Source organism: Protomyctophum parallelum, assembly GCF_964188405.1.
Source record: "Protomyctophum parallelum genome assembly, chromosome: 2".
Classification (NCBI taxonomy): Eukaryota; Metazoa; Chordata; class Actinopteri; order Myctophiformes; family Myctophidae; genus Protomyctophum; species Protomyctophum parallelum.
Window position 1 is genome coordinate 61260630 of NC_139699.1, and position 25324 is coordinate 61285953.

At 43.4% G+C, this 25324-nt stretch overlaps 3 protein-coding genes across 3 annotated transcripts; 1 reads left to right on the forward strand and 2 right to left on the reverse strand.

Moving 5' to 3' along the window:
* Positions 1–945: 945 nt before the first annotated feature.
* On the forward strand, positions 946–1686 carry LOC310854727 (regulator of G-protein signaling 9-binding protein; the record flags this gene model as incomplete). The annotated part of the gene is made up of 1 exon (XM_083759400.1): positions 946–1686. One exon carries the CDS (start codon positions 946–948, stop codon positions 1684–1686), a length of 741 nt encoding a protein of 246 aa, XP_083615526.1.
* A 6381-nt stretch (positions 1687–8067) lies between these two features.
* Positions 8068–10026, reverse strand: LOC310854728 (protein mono-ADP-ribosyltransferase PARP8-like; the record flags this gene model as incomplete). Its single annotated transcript, XM_083759401.1, has 1 exon — positions 8068–10026. One exon carries the CDS (start codon positions 10024–10026, stop codon positions 8068–8070), a length of 1959 nt encoding a protein of 652 aa, XP_083615527.1.
* Positions 10027–12064: 2038 nt separating this feature from the next.
* On the reverse strand, positions 12065–16424 carry LOC310854729 (protein mono-ADP-ribosyltransferase PARP8-like; the record flags this gene model as incomplete). The annotated part of the gene is made up of 3 exons (XM_083759402.1): positions 12065–12131; positions 14737–15179; positions 15306–16424. The coding sequence occupies 3 exons, from the start codon at positions 16422–16424 to the stop codon at positions 12065–12067; spliced, it is 1629 nt and encodes a 542-aa protein (XP_083615528.1).
* Between the last annotated feature and the right edge of the window lie 8900 nt (positions 16425–25324).

The window sequence follows — 25324 nt, forward strand, 5'->3', positions numbered from 1 at the left end:
TAAACAATGCACTTACCTTCATGCACTATCCTCCACTATCACCATCATCATCATCATCATCATCATCATCATCATCATCATCATCATCATCATCATCATCATCATCATCACACAGACACAACTGTCTGCCATCCAATGGCTCACCGGAGAGAGGTAGCGGCCAATCGCAAGGCAGGTCTTTTCTCGGTGACGTGTGAGCAGCCAATGAGAGCTTGGGCTGTGTATAGTGGATGTTAGCTGTTGAATGGAGGTGGTGCTGAAGTGGACAGCTCCACATCGCTGGACTAGACAAGTCCGCATGACACATTATTATTGACCTCACCATGACGGGACCACTCGAATGCTTTGGGGGGAACTAACATGATGTGCTTATTCTTTTTAAATGAAAGAACGTCTCATTCTCCCAGATGTGTAAACTGTAAACATCCATGGACTTTATGTTTTAATTGCGCGTCTAATCGCTGATGGCTTGCTTATTATTAGCGCTGTTTTCTTCTCAAATGGAGTTTACACGGCCGTTGGGAGACCTGTAGCTGAATCTATACAAGAGACAACAGCAGCAATTGGGGGACGTTTTTTCAAGGACATAATTCGTAATTTCTTTGCTGCCAAAAAAAGGCGCTCCCCCTCCGGCGGCGGCCTATGATCTGGAAGCGCAAATCCATTTACACACGCATTAATTTCTAAGCCGCTCTCTCGCTTTAAACACACAGGAAGGACCATGCAGGATAGAAAGGAATTTGCTGTGACGACGCGACTGCTGAGTGGATTTGTACATCTGATGTGTTCCGGTGGAAACTAAAACAAGACAAGTGGATTTGAACGCACTGTCACGCACGCAACGCCGTATGTGGCCATTGTCTCTGTCTATCTCTTTCTCTTAATTTCTCATTTGTATAGCAATTTGTCCAGGAGAGATAATCATCATTTTTGTCGTGATCAACAATGGGGAAAGACGAATGCAAAACCATGCTGGACGCTCTGAACAAAGTGACCGCCTGTTACAGACATCTGGTGGTCGCGCTGGGAAGCACCTCCGACTCGCAGAACCTGCGGGAGGAGCTGAAGAAGACCCGCAAAAAGGCCCAGGAGCTGGCGGTGGCCAACCGGACTAAACTGACCGGCTTCCTCAAAGACAAGAGCATCAGCAAGGAGGACCGCGCCGAGTACGAGCGGCTATGGGTGCTCTTCTCCAGCAGCGTGGAGATCCTGGAGGTGGACATGAAGAGGAGCCTGGAGATAGGCCAGGACTTCCCCCTCAAGGTGCCCACCAGGCACCTCATCCAGACCGGCATGACGGGCAGCACCGGCAGCGTGGCCGCGCGGGCCATGAGCGTCCAGAACATGAAGTACGACGCGCCGGACAACATCGACACCACGGACCTCCGGGAGCTGCAGAGCGAGATCCGCCAGGTGGACCAGATGATGGAGGAGATGGAGATGAAGGTGCAGGTGGCGCCCTGGGCCGTGGAGGCCAAGCAGGAGCCCGGCGCCGAGCTCAAGTCCAACATGAGCGTCGGGAACTCGTCCGTGGGAGTGATCTCGATCTGCGAGGAGGACCCCAAGGAGGAAGGGGCCGACGGCGGAGGGGGCGGGGGGAGCTTCGCGACGATCTGCGTGGTGTTTGCGTTCTTTGTCATTCTCTTGCTTGGTGGTGTTCTAGGATATTTGGTGGTCACACAATAAAAGCCACCCTGCGACGAACACTAGTGCCGGGCGGCGGGCGCACTGGACACGCAGGGGGGAGAAACTTTGGCTGCTTTAAAACGGGGCCACGCATGAAGGCAATCTCCACAGAAAACAACGAAAACCCGAGTAAAGAAGTTACTAAACCTCGTAGGCCCTACTACTGAATGTATTATTAGTGACGTGGAGGAGTTGCACTAGATCGTTTTTAGAAAGTGTAGCCAATGCCGTTCATTTGGAGAGCAGTTTGGTGAGCGCGTCGCAGCGCACAGGCAGCAGACAGATGACATGTATTTGAGGGACCAACAACGGGGTCATGGGGGCTGTTTGAGAGCTGGCTACATTTGTGGTTAAAACCGTCGCGCTGCAGTGCTGAAACAATGTGCACTAGCCTATAATCCAACGTGGATTAAGTAAAAACAACTCATGCGTAACGACTGCTCTCCTCCCTGCTCTGACAGACTGACTTGCTGGCTTTCTGAACTCACTCACATTTTCCAACCACGACACTATGTGTCCACACGGAGGGATCATTGGGTTCATTAATTTGTTGCTTTAGACTGTCATTATTTACTCATCAGGGGCATCATTTTGGTGCTCAAATTCAACCTCAAATGCAGTTATTTTATGCATGACAATATTCCCCCGACTCAATAGTGTTTGTTTTATTATTAATATTATTATTTTAATCTGCACTTCTCCACAACACGATGTTTTCACAGGCTGGAGCATGACATTTGCCATATAGGTCAAACTTATAATTTCCAGATCAATTAGGAGAGTTTTATTAATTTATTAATTGCATTTCTTCCATATGTAGCCCATGTTTTGTAATGGCACCATCATGCTATATCGTGCCCGTGGATATACAGAGTGAACTTAACAATGATACATTAATATGATTTAAATAATCACAAACATGAATTATGTTTGTTATTTGCAGGTATAGAGTAGTGGGGGCGAGATGGAAAATGGGGCGAGCGTACCTGTTACCTATACACAAGCTCTCAGAGTTAGACGTGCACGGGTCCATTCGGAAAAAAGCTCAAGGAACCCTGAGGGTCCCTGGACCACATTTTGATAACCACTGCTCTATTGTTATTATAATGACCATAATAATCATGAGCACCTTCATAATAGATCTGTGTTCTCCTCATGCATCCAATCCAGCCTGTTTCTGTTCCGTTTCTGGAATTCATTCAGGGTTTCATTAATTTCATTGCAGTGTTGGATATATGGATATAGGATTTGTAAATACTATTGAATTACTATTTCAGATCGTGTACATACATTGAAGTATATATTTATTATAATAAAACTGTAAAAAACAATGTGTAATCTGTTCAAATTGGGTTTTTTTAAATGCCTGACAACAATGTTTAAATAACTTGATGACTTTTCACTATGCTTTCCACCTTCTACTCAGACTCTGCCAATTGATTTGAGATGATTCCTGAAGTAGGTGAATCCTTATGGTTTGAGAACGCCTTATCTTTATAGGCTAAACTCTTTTCAGGATCATTCAATTATGTCTCAAAGCATCGCAGCAGCACAGAGTAAAAATAGTTTGATTGTAAAGCAAAGGTTGATGGTGGGGTCAGGACTCACATTGCTCCCTAATGTGATTAGTTGTAAGAGTCTTTGATGGTATTCCTGGGACTGCACACAGGATGTGTGTGTGTGTGTGTGTGTGTGTGTGTGTGTGTGTGTGTGTGTGTGTGTGTGTGTGTGTGTGTGTGTGTGTGTGTGTGTGTGTGTGTGTGTGCGTGCGTGCATGCGTGCGTGAAAGAAGGAGGGAGAGAGAAAGAGAGAGCATAGGGCTGGCCAGCTGATATGACTTCTAATCAACAGATAGTCAATAGTAAAAAATAAAAAACAAATAGCGAAGAATTGCAGATCAATCATATTGCATATTGCTGGGACTTTGAGCAGAAACCTTTTATCGACGTATTTCATGTGTTTTTTGCATTAATTAATACCCTACTTCATCATACAAAATCACACAAAAGTACTGAGCAGAGCTACGTAGATAGCTCTGATAAATAGCAGAAAACATCTCACAACATATTGCATAGCTTGCAGATCAGCTATTTTTACTATTGAAAAAGAAACTTTAAATTTGGACAGTTCCCACGAATCCCACCTCATACTGTATGTGACAGCGAGGATATTTATTTTCACCAAAATACTTAATTTTCTCCTCGTATTACATATTACATCTCTTCAGTTATTTATCATGCAGGCCTATACAGTACAACAACAACAACCCTGGAATGAAGCCTAACCATAAACTATAGGTAAATACCTCCATGGAACCTATAAACGATTCAAGATTCAACATTCAAGATTCAATACTTTATTGCCATGTCAACAGAGTTGATTGGAATTTCTTTCAGTGCTCTAAAACTAGACATAAAAATAGACATCACAGATTCAGACACAGAGAGTAGAAAAAGGTACAAAAATACATTAATCATATGAGAGGGACCAATAAATAAAAAATAATGAGACCTGAAGTCTCTTATACCTGAGGGCAGGGGTGCGAAACCCATTTCAACCTATTTCAACCTGGCATCCCAATTTCAGGCAAATAAATAAATCCCCCACAAAAAAACAATATATATATATATATATATATAGTGAAAACAATCAACAAGCACACAAGACGGATTTTCTTATGCGACACATCTCACGGCTAAGTATGAAATGAGGCTTAAATCCTTCCGTTTTGGTAGTTATTGACATAATCAGACTATAGAGAGATGTGGGATAATATATTATTCTCAATCTCAGAGGATCCGGTATTATACATGTGCCACATTGCTACAGGGCCTGGTGAGCTGCCCTGGGTTGGCTCTGCGCTTATTGCCAGGTTTCAGATGTTCAGCACTTATGCTTTAGGAGTGCCTATATATAAACACGGGCCCCCCCCCCCCCCCCCCACACACACACACACCTATAATTTATTGATCTATTTATTTGCAGGCTGCTATGTGGCACCTGCTCCTATCCTTTCTAAAGCAGATAAATAGAATGTCAGAAAGCAGGAAAAAACAGCCGCCTCCGAAACAAGCAGGATGGACCAGTTGGACTTGAGGCCGAGGGGAACGAGCAATGCATGCAGGGAGGAAATGCACCAGCATGAAAATCACCAGCATGAACTAATGCTTTTGTATTTTTCCCCTTTCCTCTGTCACTCGACACAGATAGACCTGGTGCGACATTGAGTCATGAACCACTTGGAATTCAGATGCCATCATGCCAAAATTACACCTATAATCCCTGACACAGACAAAATAAGTCCAAACACGTCAGAGGACTTTTCACACTATTGCACAAAACCTATATAGGCCCACTCCCATAAACCTGTAGCCAATTATGTATAGGGCCTGGCGTTGTTATTATTATGCATGCCATTAAAGGTTAAACGTTTCAGAAATTGAAAAAAAAGTCAGTCAGTCAGTCTGTCATGTACACCATGTGTACTTTCATTTTGTAATGTCTCCTGGTTTCCTCTGTTGCTCATTGTTATATGTATGATCTGAGTGCCTATGCTGTGTACTTGTACGTGAGAGCACAATGTATAATGTATTGTGTACTGAATGAACTGTAGCATACTAGCTACTGACACCATCTCATCTCAGACAGCAAGGTCAGCTTGCTGCAGTAAGTTTGTTATGTCTCAAGTGTAGGTCATTAGGATCCAGCTATATATGTTCTGTCTGTATAATAAAATCTTGTGAGCGTCTTAGCGTCATACTGTCTCGTGTCATGTTATTTGTTCTCCTGGTCGTCTGTCCGCCGCCGGACCAAGGAATACTTCAACCGGGCCGTCACACACCACCCAGCCTATACACACACAATACAGGTCTGTCAGAACCAGACGAGGGTCCAGTACTTAGAAGATTACAACACTCATGTTACTGTACCTTGGTGTTAATAAACACCCTGGAACCGGTTCCATGAGTCCTGACTGTCGTCCTGGGTCCATGAACCGTGACAAAGTCCCTCTAGTCTGCTAAATGCCTAAATTGTAATTGTAAATTGCTTTTTTCGAGGGCAAATGCCAGGGCAACAAGACCACCATTTGTTTTTCTACAGAAATAATCCATTGCACTCTGGGGTTAAAGGGTTAGTTCAGATTTTTGGATTTAAAGCTGTAGGAAATACTTGCCATTACAGATTACCGATATTTAAAAAAAGTCTGTCTGTCTGTCTGTCTGTCTGTCTGTCTGAAGACAAATTAACAGATAAAAATAGACAGCAAAATGGACAGCACAGAATACCAAAGTGTGAAGTGTGAATCAGTTCTAGGAGATGGATTGGAAGTACTATGTTACTAGAAGATTCTCCTCTAGTGTTGATTTGATACAATTCATCAAAATGCATTGTACAATAGAATTATCAGGATAATGCAAAAAGTTTTAATTGAGTACTGTACTCATTAACTTGAGTACTGTACGTAAGTAAGTATTTTGAGTACTTTACTTAGTCTTCACTACATTTCAAGGAAATAGTACAATGTGAATTATCCACTTTAGCCCTATTTCAAACATACATTGGTATGTTGTTGATCTACAAGCTCACGTGTCGCGATGCGCTGTGAACTATAGATCAGTATTTTCACTATTTTTGTAATTCTTTATGTTTCTGGAAAATCTTTTATTTTGTTTTTGAAAATGTCTGCTTTTATGTTTGTATTTAAAAAAAATAGGCTATTTCTGAATAGGCCTACTTTTCAGAAGGAAGTACTAGGCTACTTTAAGTCCAGTACAACTTTGAAAGAGCAACTTATCATTCATATAGTTGAGTAATATTTGACCAGTTGAGCCCAGCCAGACAGGTTATTGGTGCTAATTATTTCCACCAGTTTCTCAGTGTGTGGGGTCCGGGGCTCACTAGGGATCCAAATGGACACAGTTTTGTGACAACTGAAAAGATGTTATTGTTAACGAATATGGACAGGTAGATTGTTCCAGTCACAAGGAGCTTTCAATATAAATGATGTTTTACCAACTGGTGTAGGTATATTAATTATATTGTGATTTTAATCCTGTGAAGAGTTCTAATGGGTTCTCTTCGATGATTTGGAGACATTGGCGCAACAGCCTCTATACAGACTGTGAGCATACATATTTTGTATATATTATTGTTTTAACCCAATCAAGGCGGGAATCCCTTTTGGTGTTTTAAGGATTATGTTATACTTTAGCTATTGAAAAATAGCAGATCTACAAGCTCATAGCTACAAGCTTGTAAAAAAACATTAGAAAATCGTGAAAATGTGGCGCAAATCTTTGAATATATATATACTTTCAGAGCGAATGTTTTTAACTCAAGTATTTGCTTCGGGGGGGGGGGTCACTGGCACAACATATTTTCAGATGTGGGTCCGCAGCCAAATACATTTAATTCTGGGGGTCCTTGACATGTAAAAAGCACCACTGACATAGAAACATAGGTTTTCAGAAAACGTTTAGGATTTAGAAGACATTTTTCTAGAATCGGCCTCAGTCCTATTATTGTTTTATTATTTATTGAGTATTATGTATTGTTTTCGGGGCGCTCCTACACAGGTTTAATGTTTGTCTTTAGTTCAATGTTTGTTTTGCATTGACAATGAAGGGAAAATGTAAGTCATAATGTGTCATTTACATCATAAGTATCTCTTTATTGTAGCGTTTAAAGTTTGTGTTTGCACCGTTTGTTTTACATAACCATTACATCACCTAATCAACTTGAGTTATAATTTAATATATTAGCGCCGCTCACTTCACACGGGTGTGAGTTTGTATGTGATATGGAGTCTGAAATAAAGATTGAATTGAATATAGTGTCATTGGTCTCCAGACTGACATTGAAAAAAAATCACACTTGTCTGAAGTGAGGGGCGCTCTTATCATCATACTGTACATTGTCACATGATGTGTGTGTGTGTGTGTGTGTGTGTGTGTGTGTGTGTGTGTGTGTGTGTGTGTGTGTGTGTGTGTGTGTGTGTGTGTGTGTGTGTGTGCGTGCGTTATTGTTACAGGCTCCAGGTTGAACAACTTTCAACCTGGCATCCCTATTTTGGGCATGTAATGATTTATTTTCTTTTTTTTATGTTTTCACAAAAAAAAGGGGCTACTCGGGAATGATGCAAGTCGAGAAGGATACAAGGTGGAAATGCATGCCCCACTCTGTTATGCGGTAGCCATTGTACACATTTGTCTGTACCTTTTATGCCCATGTTGTTGACATCATGGTACTCCATATATGGGAGTATGTTTTTTTTTTAGATCCACCTTCCCACTGTCTGCTGCTATCTGTACCTACAGTATACGTGATTGAGATCTGTATGCATATGGTATAGTGAAGGGGCCTATAAGCACGAGGACATGTTTATGTCTTGGTCGCATGATGTCGACTTTTGACGACTTTAAGGATTTGGTCGTAGATTTGAGAGTCTTGCGTGTTGATGTTCGGGTCTCCCGTCTGCCCGTCTTCGTAGACGAAGAAAAACCTTGTGCAGACATATTCGGCGTTGGGATGCACCCAAATGCTTCCGTTCTTGCGCAGGTCGGGAGACGTGATCACTTCACATAAGGCAATGCACTTCAGATTACGAGTGTTCAAGAACTGAAGTCCTTGCCCATTCTTGTTCTTTGCTGTATTATTATTATTGTCATAATAGCCGCCGCCGCCGATCCCCGAGTAGCCAAAGGAGAGGCTTGACGTGGGGCTGAGATATATCCCAACGCCGTAGGCAGCGCCATGCAGCTGATATTTTGTGTTGGAAGCTACGACCAGTCCCTTCCTCATTATAGAGTGCCAGTTCTCAATGTTTGATCCATGGAAAACAAATGTGCTGCCATGGGTTGTTCTGGCATCTCTGAACTTGGCCTCTTTGGCGGGCGAACTGCTCAGCAGCAGGAATTGATGCGGCGTGTGCATGAACTCCAGTTGTTTGTCTGCTGTGAGCTTGGCAATGTGTGACCTGTTACTGGATATCACCCACTGCAGTAATGGCAGAGACAACTTGTCAACCTTGTCCATTTGTTTCTTCATCTCTGAGTGGACGGTCTGGGTCATTTGTTGAATACGTGGAAGGCTGTCAAAGGCTTTGCTCACTCGATCATAGTTCTTGGACTTCGGGTCCAAAGCCAGCTTCTCTGGATCCCCCGGATCAACCACAGAGGGATACGGGTCGAAGATGAGGTCTTTTCGGCAAGACGCCAGCGCAGCCCGAGCCATGGACAGTAGCAGATCCACCACCTGTGCTCCAGTTGCGATCACATCGGTTACTTTATTCATCACCCCCAGGGTCTGGAAGGCAAAGATGCATAGCTCCGTCTCACACACGTAGGGCCTGAGCATGGGTCCGTTTAGGAACACATGGGCTTCATCGCAGATCACACAGAATTCGTTCAGAACAGGAATCCTCTTCTCTGCATACTCTATTGCCTGGACAAGAAAACCCCTGTGTCTGTCCGGCACGGATTTGGCATCAGTGTCTGAGGTCTTGAAGCCAAAGTTGAACCTGCTTGGTGCTGGCGTTGTGGCAAGTGACAAGACGTCTCCCTGTTCTCCCCGTTCTCCCCACTGCTCAGTGACAAACGTCTGCATGATCTTTTTTATCTGATGCCCCAGACCAAACCTGTCTTTAAGCATTGATACTTGGAAAACGTCAACCTTGGGGACTGTCCCGCCTAGGTATTGTGTTAGGGAGCAGTTAAGACGTATTGTTACAGGCTCGTGGCGAATCACACCCCAACACAGTGCAGTCTCCTCGTCGAGGAAACCGACGCCAATGTGAAGATTAATGTCCACGTCATCAAATCCAGGGTATTCTCTGAGAGACACTGCGTGGGCTCCTTTTAAATCCCTCACCGCCTGCAGGTCAGCCTCCAGCTGAGGGTGTTTTTGGTGCTCGTCGTCAACGTTTTCCTCCTGACCTCCATAGTCATAGTCATTATCTCCCTCAGAATCTTCTTCTTCTTCCGTACCGTCAGAGTAGACCTCCTCAGAGTCATTATCCATGGTCTTCTTGTCGGAAGGGCAGTCGCTGGTAGCGTCGTCGTTCAGCCTCATCTCTGATGCAATTTTCTGGAAAATAACAGGAATCGGATCCATTGTGATTAAACCATCATCTGCATTTTCCGAGTTGGACACATAGGTGTTGTCTGGGTAATCGTCAGAGACGTTCACAGAATAAGAAATCCTTCTGGGGCCCTGGGAGTACGTAAACATGAAAGTGCCGTCTGCGTATCTGAAATTAGAGAATAGACACTCTTTTTCTGCCTCGCAACATTGAATAACAACGTTGACGTCTTTTTGTATTTTCTCCTGCCTTGAACACATCCTCGTGAAATAATGAACCCTGCTTGAATGGACTCGTTGTCTTTCTTTTCTCCCTCCTCTCTTTCACAAAGGTTTTTTGTCATGTACTACAGTTTTCATAGACTTAGCATTAAACAAATCTTCACATGGGACACAATGCAAACTACATTGTACCTGCATATATATATATATATATACTGTATGTCACAGTGACATCAGAGCCATGAGGTAGTGCAGCATGCCACATACACCCCCACTACGGGGTTTCTCACAGAGATGTATAGATGAGAGAGTTATGACAACTCTGTTCACTTCATGGGGCCAGTCCATTTTTACATAGACTTTATTGGCAAAGTGTGACAAAGGACTGAACCGAAAATTTACGGAATGCATTGGAGTCTATGGGCTTCAGTGTGACAAACGAGTTACATGAACCACATGACCGGGCTGTTTTCTGCATATACCAGTAAGATGCCCTGAGGGCGAGAAGCGACCTCGCCCTTTGGGGCAAGGTCACGTGCATGCATCCGCCTGGGTGACGGCAGTCTGCAGGGCGAACACTGGCGCTTTATGGGGGGGGGGGGGTCAGATCAATATATGGAATGAATTCTGTACTGGCCATATATGGAGTGTGTCTTTTTTTTTTTTTTTAAGATATTTTTTTGCGGCTTACGCCTTTATTGATTTTTTAAGGGATAGAAAGTAGGCTGACAGGAAACGGGAGAGAGATGGGGGGATGACATGCGGTAAAGGCCGTGTCGGGTCCGGGAGTCGAACCCGCGGCACACCGCGACTGGATCACCAGTCCGGTGCCCAGACCGTTACGCTACGGCCTGGGCCTATGGAGTGTGTCTTGAGTGTATTCGATGAGCTCAGGTCTTCTCCATGTATGGTTGCCCAAGGGCTAGATGAGGTCAGTGTCGTGATCTTCATGAGATGGCCATATATGGTGGTGTGACGTGTCACAAGGCTGGATGTCACAAGGCGTGACCATATATGGAGGCATGATGTCACGAGGCGGAGGCTTGACCATATATGGAGGCGTGCTTGTCACAAGACGTGACCATATATATGGAGGCATGATGTCACGAGGCGTGACCATATATGGAGGCATGACCATATATACCCTTATATGACATTCATATCAAAATAACATTAAAAGCAGATGATCACCTGAATTATAGCCACTTTGATAACTTTTGTAATAAACCAAACAGTTTGTGAATCCGTCAAAATGTGAGTGAGTTGAGTATTTTGTTTGAGCTGATCACCAGCTATGCCACAGAATGTACTGTACTGTAGGACTGCAGCAAGATCGCCGCCTGTGAACTACATCGGAGCCCTCGCCTGGAGCCATCTAGGCCCCTTCTTTTAGGGGTTCATTACAACAGTAGATTGGGGGTAATTTACTTAAAGGGATTGTGACATTAAAAAAAAGTTTTGGAATTGTTCTTGTTTTTTTTAGGTTTTCTAATCTCAATTGCACCCAAAAAACATGAACTTTTAACATTCAGTAGATTTTCTGTGATCTGGGGTTTTCTGGCTCAAACAGGTGCTCTGATTTGCTGGCAGTAAGTGACATCACTTACTGCAAATCCCATATATGTCAATGGGATTTGCCAGCAGATGTCACTGTTTCACTGTGTTGCCTGTTTTCATTGTAGCTCAAAAGGCCCAAAAAACCCCAAAGAAAAATTCAGACCACAGAAAATCCACTGAATGTTCAAAGTTCAGGTTTTTTGGGTGTAATTGAGGTCATAAAACCTAAAAGAAAAAAGAAAAAGAAAAATAAATGAAAATGAATGTCATAAAACCTTTAATCAAAGTTCAACAGAACTTCTTCCCAGTCTGCGGTATTCGTCCATTAAGTTAAGAGCGATCCCAAAACAAAGAAAATACAACATCATATATGTCTGTATGCATTGTGGGGTCTCGCTAGGAAACCCCCGCCTAGGTGAGTGCGTTTCCATGGTATCCAGACGCGCTGTCAGACACATGCTGGCCTTTAACAAGAGACCCGCCCTTGGCACACTCGCCCTTGCCACGCCCTAATCAGCGATCAGCGGCAGCCGGATCCCCCGGGAGGGTTGATATAAAAGAGGCCGTCATTCAGCGTCTGACAGCGGCTGGTTCACCACGGGCACAACGGAGGTGCACCTTGCTAACTATACGTCGGGTGGTAAGTCAGACCCTCACTGCCTCGTACCCCCCACATATGTGTGGTTGCCGAAACTGTATGCTGATGATATCTCTCTCTCTCACCGTAGACTTTCAGGATGGGACCGGGAAATGTGACGGATGGAGAAGGGATCTACTGAGGGAAAGAAAACCCAACTCCGGGCACTGCGCTGCCTACAGGGAGCAGCGGAGAGCAAAGGTCAAATCCAGGAGACCGCGCTGAATTAAAGCTGCTATAAGCAATATTTCTCAAAATTGTAATGACATTTATTTTTTATTTTTTTTGGTATTCAGACAGCCAGCAATGAGTTAAACGCTCCCAAAAATAATTTAGTCTCTGTGACACATCTAGGGGCCACAATCTGCATTCAAAGATTTTCCTAGAAGCTTTGTCATTGGTCGAACAAAAACCCGGTCGAAATGACTAACCAATCAGGAAGTAGACAGGCAAATCGACCAATGACAAAGCTTCTAGGAAGATCTTTGAACGCAGATTGCGGCCCATAGATATCGCCGCCCCTCCAGAGAGTAGAGGGCCTAGGAAGGATAATCCATGTGATTGTTTTTAGACCAAATGTTGTTATGTTGAACCGTGTATTGAATGAAAAGACTCTCAGTTGATTTATATGCTGGCGCACCTTTAAGTTCAAATAAAAGCGATTGTAATCCCCTGTGCAAACTTGTGTCCATCCGTGGTTCTTGGTATCAGACCTCACAGGGCGGTGGTGGCTCAGGGGTAGAGTGTCTGGATGGTAAACGCAAGGTTGCCAGTTCGAACCCGGGTTCATTAGTTAGTGTTGAAGTGTCCTTGAGCAAGGCACTGAACCCCTAATTGCTCCTAATGTGCTGGTTGGTGCCTTGCATGGTTTCTGCCGCCATTGGTGTATGAATATGGGTGAATTTAATGCACAATCTATGTAAAGCGCCTTGGATAAAGGCGCTATATAAATGCACCATTTACAGTATGTATGTCGGGGTAAGAATGGTGGTCCCTTATTGGCTGTTGATGGTGACATAACTAAGGTACGTTTCAAGGTTAGTATATATATAAAGGTCAATAATGGGTCTAAAGAATTTAGAACAGCAATTGTTATATTAGTTAGTAGCAGTACTTGCACACTCTGCTTGCACACAAGTAGGCCATGTCACTGGCCTACTTGGGCCTACTCCTACTCCTCTTATATTCAGCTATTAGTGTAGATTTTGTCTTACAAAAACATCAAATTCCGATTGACAATGAATGGAGAATTTTACATCGTAGTGTCTGAGCAAAAAGCTAGTTGTGTCTAACAAACATTAAATTCCGATTGACAATGAATGGAGAATCATACATCATAGTGTCAAATCGGCTTAGCGTCTAATGTTGAAGGACGCTAGCCTATAGCTTTTTGTCCTTAACTCGTGTCACATTTGCCATTAACAACGGAATTAGAATTGACAACATAAATTCAGATGTCAGCTTACATGGTCATGGTGAAAAGTTGAGTTTTTTTTTTAAACATTGTATCATAATTAAAAGATAATAACTAGAGCTGGGACTCGATTAAAAAAATTAATCTAATTAATCAGAGGCTTTGCGATTAATTAATCTAGATTAATCACATTTTAATCGCATATCATTATTTGACCCGAGAACAGTGAGAAAGCAATTTTTTCAAATGGATTTTGGTATACTAGTGAATCAATGAATAGTGAATACATAAGTTTAAGCAATAAAACATTGTTTTTGTAGTAATAGGGGTAATAATTCTTTATTGAATAATTGCGATTAAAATGCGTTATTTTTTTTAATGCATTAATTTTTCTGTAGTTAATTAATCGTAATTAATCGCAATTAGTCGTGGCCCTAATAATAACATAAGTTGACTATTTAATTCATGAAGAAGTATATATATATATTTTGGATTATGTACGATGACAAGAGCACCCCTCACTTCACTCACTGTGATTTTTGTCTTACACAAACATTCAATTCCCATTGACAAAATTAATTAATTAATGTAATAGAGTGAGCAAAAAGGCATAGTGTCTATTTTATGTCATGATGATGTACCCCCCCACCCCCCTGCCTCGCCGCAGCGGGGAAAACAACATATCTTTTCTTTATATATGGGAGTATGTTTTTTTTTTAGATCCACCTTCCCACTGGTCTGCTGCTATCTGTACCTACAGTATACGTGATTGAGATCTGTATGCATTATGGTATAGTGAAGGGGCCTATAAGCACGAGGACATGTTTATGTCTTGGTCGCATGATGTCGACTTGTGACGACTCCAAGGATTTGGTTGTAGATTTTAGAGTCTTGCGTGTTGATGTTCGGGTCTCTCATCTTCCCGTCTTCGAAGACGAAGAAAAACCTTGTGCAGACATATTCAGCTCTGGGAGCCACCCAAATGCTTCCACTCTTGCGCAAGCAGGGAGAATTGATCACTTCACATATGGCAATGCACCTCAGATTACTACTCTTCAAGAACTGAAGATTTCGTTTGTTTTGTTTGTTTGTTTGTTTATGTGCTGTATTATTATTATTGTAATTTTGATAAGTTTGATACATCCCTGAGTAGTTAAAGGAGACACTTGAGTGGGGGCTGAGATATATCCCAACGCCGTAGGCAGCGCCATTCATCTGATATTTTGTGTTGGAAGCTACGACCAGTCCCTTCCTCATTATAGAGTGCCAGTTCTCAATGTTTGATCCATGGAAAACAAATGTGCTTCCATGGGTCTTTCTGGCATCTCTGAACTTGGCCTCTTTGGCGGGCGAACTGCTCAGCAGCAGGAATTGATGCGGCGTGTTCATGAAATACAATTGCTTGTCTGCTGTCAGCTTGGCAATGTGTGACCTGTTACTGGATATCACCCACTGCAGCAATGGCAGAGACAACTTGTCAACCTTGTCCATTTGTTTCTTCATCTCTGAGTGGACGGTCTGGGTCATTTGTTGAATACATGGAAGGCTGTCAAAGGCTTTTTTCACTCGATCATAGTTCTTGGACTTCGGGTCCAAAGCCAGCTTCTCCGGATCACCCGGATCAACCACAGAGGGATACGGGTGGAAGATGAGGTTTCTCCTGTCCGACGCCAGCGCAGCCCGAGCCATGGACAGCAGCAGATCCACCACCTGTGCTCCAGTCGCGATAGCATTGGTTACTTTATTCATCACCCCCAGGGTCTGGAAGGCAAAGATGCATAGCTCCGTCTCACACACGTAGGGCCTGAGCATGTGTCCGTTTTGGAACATATGGGGTTCATCGCAGATCACACAGAATTCGTTCACAACAGGGATCCTCTGCTCTGCATACTCTATTGCCTGGACAAGAAAACCCCTGTGTCTGTCTGGCACGGATTTGGCATCGGAGGATGAGGTCTTGAGGCCAAAGTTGAACCTGCGTGGCGCTGGCGTTGTGGCAAGCCACGAGGCTTTGTTCCGTTCTTTCCATTGATTGGTGACAAACGTCTGCATGATCTTTTTTATCTGAGGCCCCAGCTTAAACTTGTCCTTCTGCATCGATACTTGGAAGACGTCGACCTTCGGGACTGTACCGTCTAGGTATTGTGTTAGGGAGAGGTTAAGCCGTATTGTTACAGGCTCGTGGCGACTCACACTCCAACACTGTGCAGTCTCCTTGTCTAGGAAACCGACGTCAATGTGCAGATTAATGTCCACGTCGTCAAATCCACAGTATTCTCTGAGAGACACTGCGTGGGCTCCTTTTAGATCCCTCACCGCCTGCAGGTCAGCCTCCAGCTGAGGGTGTTTTTGGTTCTCGTCATCACTGTTTTCCTCCTGACCTCCATAGTCATTATCTCCCTCAGAGTCTTCTTCCTCAGGACCGTCAGAGTAGACTTCTTCAGAGTCAGAATTTTTCTCTTCTGATGCTTTATGGCACTGGTTTGTCTCCATTTGAGTCCTGGGCTTCTTGAAGGAAGGGCAGTCACTGGTGGCGTCACTATTCAGCCTCATCTCTGATTCAATTTTCTGGAAAATAACAGGAATCGGATCCATTGTGATAGAAACATCATGTGCATTTTCCGAGTTGGACACATAGGTGTTGTCTGGGTAATCGTCAGAGACGTTCACAGAATAAGAAATCCTTCTGGAGCCCTGGGAGTACGTAAATGTGAAGATGGTGTCGGCGTATCTGAAATTAGAGAAAAAGCACTCTTTTTCCACCTTGCAACGTTGAATAACAACGTTGACGTCTTTTTGTATTCTCTCCTGCCTTGAACACATCCTCATGAAATAATGAACCCTGCTGGAATGGACTCGTTGTCTTTCTTTTCTTCCCCCTTTCTCAAAAAACAATGAATGATTATGATAAACACAACGGTCCAGTTACAGGATCTCAATTTATATGTCAGAGATGAGCTTTCACAAACTTGGAGCTGATGTCAAAGAGAGGAATGTTCATCTCCTTTACCTGATTATATATACTGCATGTCGCTTATATATACTGTATGTCACAGTGACATCAGAACCATGAGTGTCATGAGTGACACTCAAAGACGCTTTACATGTGATAGGCCGGGGGGGGGGGGGGGGGACAAGAAAAAAGACAAACTTTGTTAGGAAAAAAAAACTATTAAAAGAGTAAAACCAATAAAACCGTGCATATACAAGTTTAAAAACACATCAGCTTGGAAATGCAATTGTGAACAGGTGAGTTTTCAGTGCAGATTTGAAGGTAGGAAGTGAGGGGGCATCTCGGATATGTTTGGGGAGAGCGTTCCAGAGGGTAGGGAGAGAAGGCCCTGTCGCCCCAGGTTTTGTGTTTATCCTTCTAGGGACCTCAAGGAGGCCGGCGTCGCTGGACCTGAGGGAGCGGGATGGGGCGTGTGGCTTGAGGAGATCGGAGAGGTAGGGCGGAGCCAGGTTGTGCAGTGATTTGTAGGTGGTGAGGAGTAATTTCAAGTCGATTCGTTGTTTGACGGGGAGCCAGTGGAGGTCATGAAGTACTGGTGTGATGTGGTCTCTGGATCGGGTGGAGGTGAGTAGGCGGGCGGCTGAGTTTTGAACATATTGGAGTTTATTGAGGGTTTTTGTGGTGGTGCCGTAGAGGATGCTGTTGCAGTAATCCAGTCGGGATGAAATGAAGGCATGGATGAGGGTTTCAGCTGCTGAGGGTGGGGAGGAATGTAATGAGATCTCTGTACCTGTCTGCCTGTGTCCCATTTATTCCCATATATGTAGTTCCCTGTTATCTGATGTGATCTGTACTCCATATTTGCCGATTTTTCCCGGCCGTCCATCTATGTGTGTGTCCGTTTGTCTGTGAACAGCTAACCTCCGGCACGTTGGGCCGATCGCAGCGAAACCGTTGCTCGCACACTCCCTGGATACCAGCCCAGAACAGAATTTCGACTGGTTATAGCACCACCAGGAGGTTGATTTTTGCTAAACAAATGTGGTTAGAGCATAATGCCTTTCATTCGGATGGTTGTGGGTTCAAACCCTGCCTGGGGTTGACGTCAGCCAGAACTTCCCAATAAAATGTAGTTTTGCTGATTTCTAAAAGTAAATGAATATAAATGTGAGTGTGCTTTCCAGAGACTGTAGTGTCTATACAGTATATACCTTTGTTATCCCACAGGGAAATTATATTCTCATTGCAGGCTACGAGAGAGCAAGTTCACGCTTTTATTGGGAAGGTAATATTATTCTTCCGGTTTGATCAGGGGGGCAGTCAGCCAGATATTTCGTGAAGCCTCATTTGAAATCGGTAGTTCATATAATGGCCTGTTGTGGCGCTGGACTGGACCCAAAAAGCCCCATAGCTCCATAGAGGCCCATGTATTTTGGCCCAACTTCACCTAGACTGTATTACCTTAATAAACATGGTCATGAATACTTTCTTCTTCCAGTCACTAGTTTAAAGTCTCATTTCTAATGTCATAATATTCTTTTTGGAAAATTATGGTCCCATTAATTAAAATAATGACCATAAAGTCGCGTATGTTCTGAGGGGCGTGGCTACCGTTACCGTCTATGATCGGGATTCCCCTCCCACTCAAGAGTCTTCTCCTCCCACTCGAGTCAAAATAAAAACCAACGGAGAAGAAGGGGGGAAGTCCCGCCTCGTTGTCTGGGCAGCCAATGGCCAGCTGGACCCAAACGGAGCCAGCCAATGGCCAGCTGGTCCAAAACGGATCTAGAAAGATTTACAGTGCATTAGAATGCAAGGGATTTCAGGCTTAATTTTACGTTCATGTTAGACCCGGGGAACGCTTTGTCCATATTTTTTACAGTCTATGGGTTTGATGGAAAGAAGTTCTGGTTCGAGGGTTCCGTCCTGATGACCAGTAGCGTTTCCTGGAATTACATTTTGGGCAGGCAAGATGTGTTGTCGTTGTTCCCCTGTTTTTCACAGTGTCAATTATCTAATGTAATCCTGGGTGCTACACTTCCTCTGCCAACCTGGGGGGGGCAGCAGACTGACCTCACACTTCCTTCTATGCATGAGGACTGGGAGTCCAAGCTGCTTCTTTTCACCAGCCGGATGTTGCGTGTGGAAATAACACGTTATTTACGACCAGCGTCGCTATGAGTCTGGCCACGCCAGGTTAGGCGAAAGGGCCTTTCGCATGTTCTCCCCGTGTCCCCCTAGTGTAGGTACTCTACTACCAGAGGTGGGACAAAGTCCCTATGTTGCAAGTCCAAGTCGAGTCTCAAGTCTTTGCTCTCAAGTCCCGAGTCAAGTCCAAGTCAACACAGGCAAGTCCCAAGTCAAGTCCAAGTCCTGGACTTTTTTGTTTCGAGTCCCAACCAAGTCCTAAGCATTTTGTTTCAAGTCCCAACCAAGTCCTTAAATTTTGTTTCGAGTCCCAATCAAGTCCCACCAAGACATAATACTAATTAATGATATGTAAAGATTTACATAAATCATGAGAATTTTCCACAATTTGCATTTATTATTAAACAAGGGTTCTGGAGTCCACCAACAAAATGCAGATACTGTACTTTTCAATTTCCTCCGTGAGGACAGGGTTTAAAGCACCACTCTGTACAATGGGGTGGTTGAAGTTTGTCTCTCTGCTCTTCTATTGAGCCATTTAGATCATGTCAAAGGTCATGTCTCACCGAGACACAGGATCTGACACAAATTCAATGTTTCCCCTGAGCAAGCAGGCTATTATTATTACAATGGTAAAATGTCATTACTTGCACTGAAACCGTGTTCAAATCCAGGGTAGAAGAGGAATGTTACATTATATACCAATACCAAACCATTTTACATAATCAGATAAACTTAAATAATAAGAAACTTAAACTGTGCACAAAAATAAGGAAGACTCTAATACAATCAAACATTAAACTGATGCTCTAATTCACTGTTCCAAAACAGCAACGACGGCAGGAGTGAAGCCGGTATGTGTTTGTTTATGTGCAACACGTGGAACACAGGCGACGCTAGTACACGATGATTAAGGTTACCAGTTTAAATTAACAGAAATTAAAAGATGTGTCCTGTTTTGAACTGATACTGATACTTTAATGTCGGGGAATCAATACGAATTACAAGGCGATTTATGTGCTGTCCTCCTGTCTCGTTGTTGTTGTGTTACCGTCAATGGGACTGTGAGTTTGTCAGCGTTGCCATGTATCGTGAGAGAAATAAGCAAACCGACCAAAAAAGAAACAAGTAAAAAACAAGCAATTTTTTTCTCCAGAACGTTACACTTTTTAAACATTTTAATATTATTTGGGCTTGCTGTAAGGCAGGGGTCCTCAACTAGAAATGCTGAAGGTCCACAAATATTTTTTGAACAAGACCATGGTCCAGTCTCATGCGCACGAAAATAAAATTGCTGCGCCCCTCACCTAGAAACAACCAATTACCAAGGTATACAAACCGGGTTTGTATAGCCCTTTCACTTTGACAAAATATTCATTATTCACACCTCCAGCACTGAGAAAACTGTTGCGCCTTTCTTCGTCCTTTTTTTCTTCAAACTTGACTACGGTAGCGGTGGTCTCAAAAACATAAGGAAAACTTATTAACACCTCCAAAAATCCATTCAACTGAATGTGTGAATGTGAGCCAGTCAGCGCAACATTGTCATCATGACATGCCGGCCCATAATAAGAGTGTTAATTGCGTTTCTCGGCATTGATCGAATACAACGGAGAATTCAACTCGCGGTTGCGGTGACTGTTTTTTTTAATGTTTTGTTGTGGATTTCGCCTTTATTTTATATTCTTTATGGAGGGATAGACAGTATAGGCTGACAGGAAATGGGGAGAGAGATGGGGGGTCACTCCCCCATCTCTCTCCCCATTTCCTGTCGGGATCGGGAGTCGAACCTGCGGCACACTGCCAGACTGGATTACCAGCCAAGGTGCCTGGACCACTGAGCCACAGCCCAGGCCTTTTCTCCAGGGTGCGCAGAGAGGTGTGCCGCAGTCCGGTCGTGGACCGCGGTCCGCCTGTTGAGGACCACTGCTGTAAGGTATTAAGTGACTTGAAAATGTTCAAGTCAAGAGGGCTCAAGTCAAGTCAAGTCTCAAGTCCTTGGCGTTCAAGTCAAGTCAAGTCTCAAGTCTTTGGCATTCAAGTCCCAAGCAAGTCCAAGTCTATTTTTGATTTGATCAAGCAAGTCTAAAGTCATCAAAATCGGGACTCGAGTCCAAGTCGAGTCTCGAGTCCAAGTCCCCACCTCTGTCTACTACCCTCATAAAAAACATGCAGTAATCCTGTTCTCTAAACTGCCTCCCCCTGGCCAGCCGGGGCGCCTGATGGAGGGGAAAGGAACTGGTTGGAATAAGAGTGTTCCTCCCACGCGCTACGTCCAACCAGGGAAACTCCCCCCCTGTCAGGAGCAACTTGGGACACTCATGCATGAAGGAAGCATGAGTTCAATTCCGTTACTCTCCCCATATTGGCGGAGGGTGTGTAGAGCCCAGGATCACATTAGATTATTGACACGGGTGAAAAATGGGTTACAAAATCGTGGAATATATATATATATATTGACGAAAAGACGAAAATGTACACCAATAGCTGAATATAGGAGGCCCTAGCACTCACCAAAATGGTATCATGCCATGCAGTAGCGAACCCCAATCTCCTATACTCGACAAACCGAGACACAATATACTGTGCCATTAGTGCTAAGCTCGATCGGCAGCGCAGCCAGTGCTGTCTTTTTGTGCCCCATACGAGACTACCCATCTTAGCTATTACACTAGACTTTTCTTTTTTTTTACAGCAAAATGGGACCTGTAAAAGTATTTGCATCAAAATATACAAGTAATGGGTGTAATTGTTTGATTGAAGTACAAAATAAATAAATAATTAAGAGTTCTACAATTGTGACGCACTGGGAGCTGGTAGATATGCTATTTGCTGTTGGTTTATAATAATAATAATAATCTAAATCTAGGTTTTTACTTTTGTCGAATTCCCTGATTCGACTTTTGTCGAATTCCCTGATTCGACAGCTTTTAAACATAATGATGGTTTCGAGTATACAGTACCATACAGTATACTGTGTACAATACCAGAGGTTGAAGTTAACATTCTGTTATACAGTAGTAATTATGTGATGGTTTACACCAGTGTACTGGGATCAAGGATGATATATCCACTTGAAAGCTATTCGAAAACACCCCATCAATAAGCTCTCAAGCTGTGAATTGAAAAGGTGCATTTATTTATTTTTAAATATATTTTTTATCCCACCATTTTGTAACCCATTTTTCACCCCTGTGTCAATCATCTAATGTGATCCTGGGCTCTACACACCCTCCGCCAACCTGGGGAGAGCAACGGACTTAACTCATGCTTCCTTCATGCTTGAGTGTCCAAGTTGCTCCTTTACACCTGACAGGGGGGAGTTTCCCTGGTTGGATGTAACGCGTGGAAGGAACACGTTATTCCAACCAGTTCCTTTCCCCTCCATCAGGTGCGCCGGCTGGCCAGGGGGAGGCAGTTTAGTGACCAGGATTACTGCATGTTTTTGTGAGGGTACCTACCCTAGGGGACACGGGGAGAACATGCAAACTCCACACAGAAAGGCCCTTTCGCCAACCCCGCCTTCGGGTATGGGCACTGATGACGCGGAGGAGGAAACACGCCGCCAGCACCCACAGCGCCCCGAGCGGGAATCGAACCCAGGACCTTCTAGCTGTGAGGCGACAGCACTACCGTGCCCCTCGAAAAGGTGCATTTATATAGCACCTTTATCCAAGGCTACTCTTAGACGGATGTTAGGTTTGTGGCTTATACTTGTGATCATTGATGACTATTTCTATGCATTTGATGTATTACCTTGTGTTGTTCTTGCTTACTGTATTACCTTATGTTGTTTTTGCTTACTGTGCATCGCTCTGGATTAAGTGCATCTGCTGAATGCCTAAATTGTAAAGGCGCTGTACAGAGATTGTGCATTACATTCACAAACACATTCATATACCAATAGCGGAAGAAACCGACGGGAGCAATTAAGGGGTTCAGCGTCTTGCTCAAGGACACTAACTCTGGGGGAGCCTGGGATCGGTTCCCAATTGGCCGCTCTACCTCCTGAGGAACTGAATTTTGTTGTTTTCATGCAAGCAATGACAATAAAGATCTATCTATCTATCTATCTGTCTATCACCCCTTAGGTAGTCTATTCAGTCTGTGTCTCAAGGAGGACTATTTAGAAACCTGCCTAACAGTGAAATCATCAATGGGAAGCTACTGTAATAATAAACTGCAGGCTTTCTATGCCTGGAAAGTTAGTATGCTATGATAGAAGAAAAACGTTTACAATCATACAGCCCTCCTCTGAGACACAGATAAGTAGACAGAAATGGTGCCATCTTATAATGAGCATTAGACCGATTAAATTAATAGTTAAACATGGTCCTTTAACACTGTTTGAAGAAGAAATGAGCCAAAGCAACTATACTGTCTATACTGTCATACAGTATAGACATAAAGACTGTTATGGGTCTTGTTGCGACCACAGGTCAATCGTGCATTTCTCGTCAGTCAAGGCTCATACATAGTCTGGTTTTATGGTGGTGGGGTGACCACCGAACTACAACATGACGTCACGAGCCGCGGTGAAGAGCAAACCACCGCCACCGCTCCAGCCCTTCTCTCTGTTTTTACTCACCACTGCTCAACGTTATTTCAGCTCCGGTGGTCAGCTCACCACCGGAGCGGTGGTCACCTTACCACCGAAAATCCAGACTATGAATAGGCCTTCAGTCAGTCAGTCAGTCAGTTGTTTGGTTGGTCACCCCAGGCATCACCATTGTTTCGGTGTCGGGTGAATTAAAGATAATGTCTGTATGTATACATGTATGTAATCTGAAACCTATCTTTATTACGTCACCATGGAAAGCCAGATATACCCCGGCATGTAATCTTCCTACAGAACGTTAAATGGTTTGGCTGAGTAGTTATGCTTCATCAAGAGCTATACCAACTTGCGAGATACACACAAATAAGCCATACATAGCCTACTTCAGTTACAATTAATTCGGGTCTGATATATTGATATATATATATATGTAATTGTAATGTCCCTTGTAGATTCATTTTCTTCGAAAAAGAAAGTATAGCTATTAGGGCCGTGACAGAGTGCAGTTCTAGTTATTATTATTCCTTGCGCAAGCAAGTATTGTGGTCGGCTGGCTTTTTTTTATGTGCGTATGCTCGGAAGTATATATACTGATGTTGATGGTGACGTAATTAACCCATTCTGACCTGAGATCAGATTCATACGAGGTTTCCCACTGGACACACACTGGTCTGATTAACCCATTCTGACCTGAGATCAGATTCTAAAAATATCAGTCGCTCTTCGGTTTTTCAAAAATAGCAGACCTACAAGCTCGTAGCGCGCCACTCGGTGGCGCGCTATGAGCTTGTAGATCTGCTATTTTTCAATAGCTAAAGCATAACATGATGCTAACACCAAAATGGGTTCCCGTTCAGAATGGGTTAAGATAGGTTTCAATGTCGGGTTATAACCGTCTGTCGATGGTGACGTAATTAAGAAATGTTTCAGTGTCGGGTGAATTAAAGGTAATGTCTGTATGTATACATGTATGTAATCTTAAACCTATCTTTATTACGTCACCATCAAAAGCTATAACCCGGCATTGATACATATCTTAACTACGTCACCATCAATAACTACCAAGCATACACGTGCATTCGTACCAGCACGACCACAGTATAGTACTTTCAACGTACATACGTTACCCGTTACCCAACCAATATTGAAACATATCGTAAATTACGTCACCATTGACAGCCAGTTTTAACCCGACTTTAGTCGACACTACTTGCACGCTCTTTTCATCCATGTCGTCGTTTTGATGCGTATGCGCAGTGCCAGCGTATGACGTAATGACTACTTGTGCTTGATAGGGCAGTGTCAGATTACATACATGTATGTATACATACATGTATACATAGGGGCATTATACCTTTAATCCTCCCGACACTAAAACATAGTAATTACGTCACCATCGAAAACCAATTACACCCTGGCATTGGGTCCTTTTAATCCACATCTTTATTACGTCATCATTGAGAGCTAGTTGTACCAGTTATACCCTGACGTCATATGCTGCTACGATACAAATACGCATCAAACAGGGCATATGCAAAGTAACCACAGTATACCGCTAATCAATTTACAAATTACATATACATTACATAGAGGCATTTCCTTTAATCCACCCGACACTGATCGACATATACGTCACCATCGAAAGCCATACCATACTTAATACTACTTTTTTTACCTCCAAAAACTAGGTAGGCTACGTAGCAAATAGCTAAACCTAATATTTCAATATTTCAAACGTTCTTTCACAGAGAAGCTGAGATTTTACAGGTTGTAGCGGTCGACAGTACTCGCGAGTAGGCAAGTAGGCACTCGACAGAGTGCAGTTCTAGTTTCCATTGTGGTCATTTTGATTGATACACTTTATTTCAGACACAATGGGCTGTATTTTGCGTGTCTTAAGTACCAGGTCTTATTCCCTAACTTGAGTAAACTAAAGACCTGGAGGCGTGATCAATGCCATTTGGCTATTCTGAGTGGCCAAAGAGCATTGATCACGCCTCCAGGTCTTTAGTTTACTCAAGTTAGGGAATAAGACCTGGTACTTAAGACACGCAAAATACAGCCCAATAG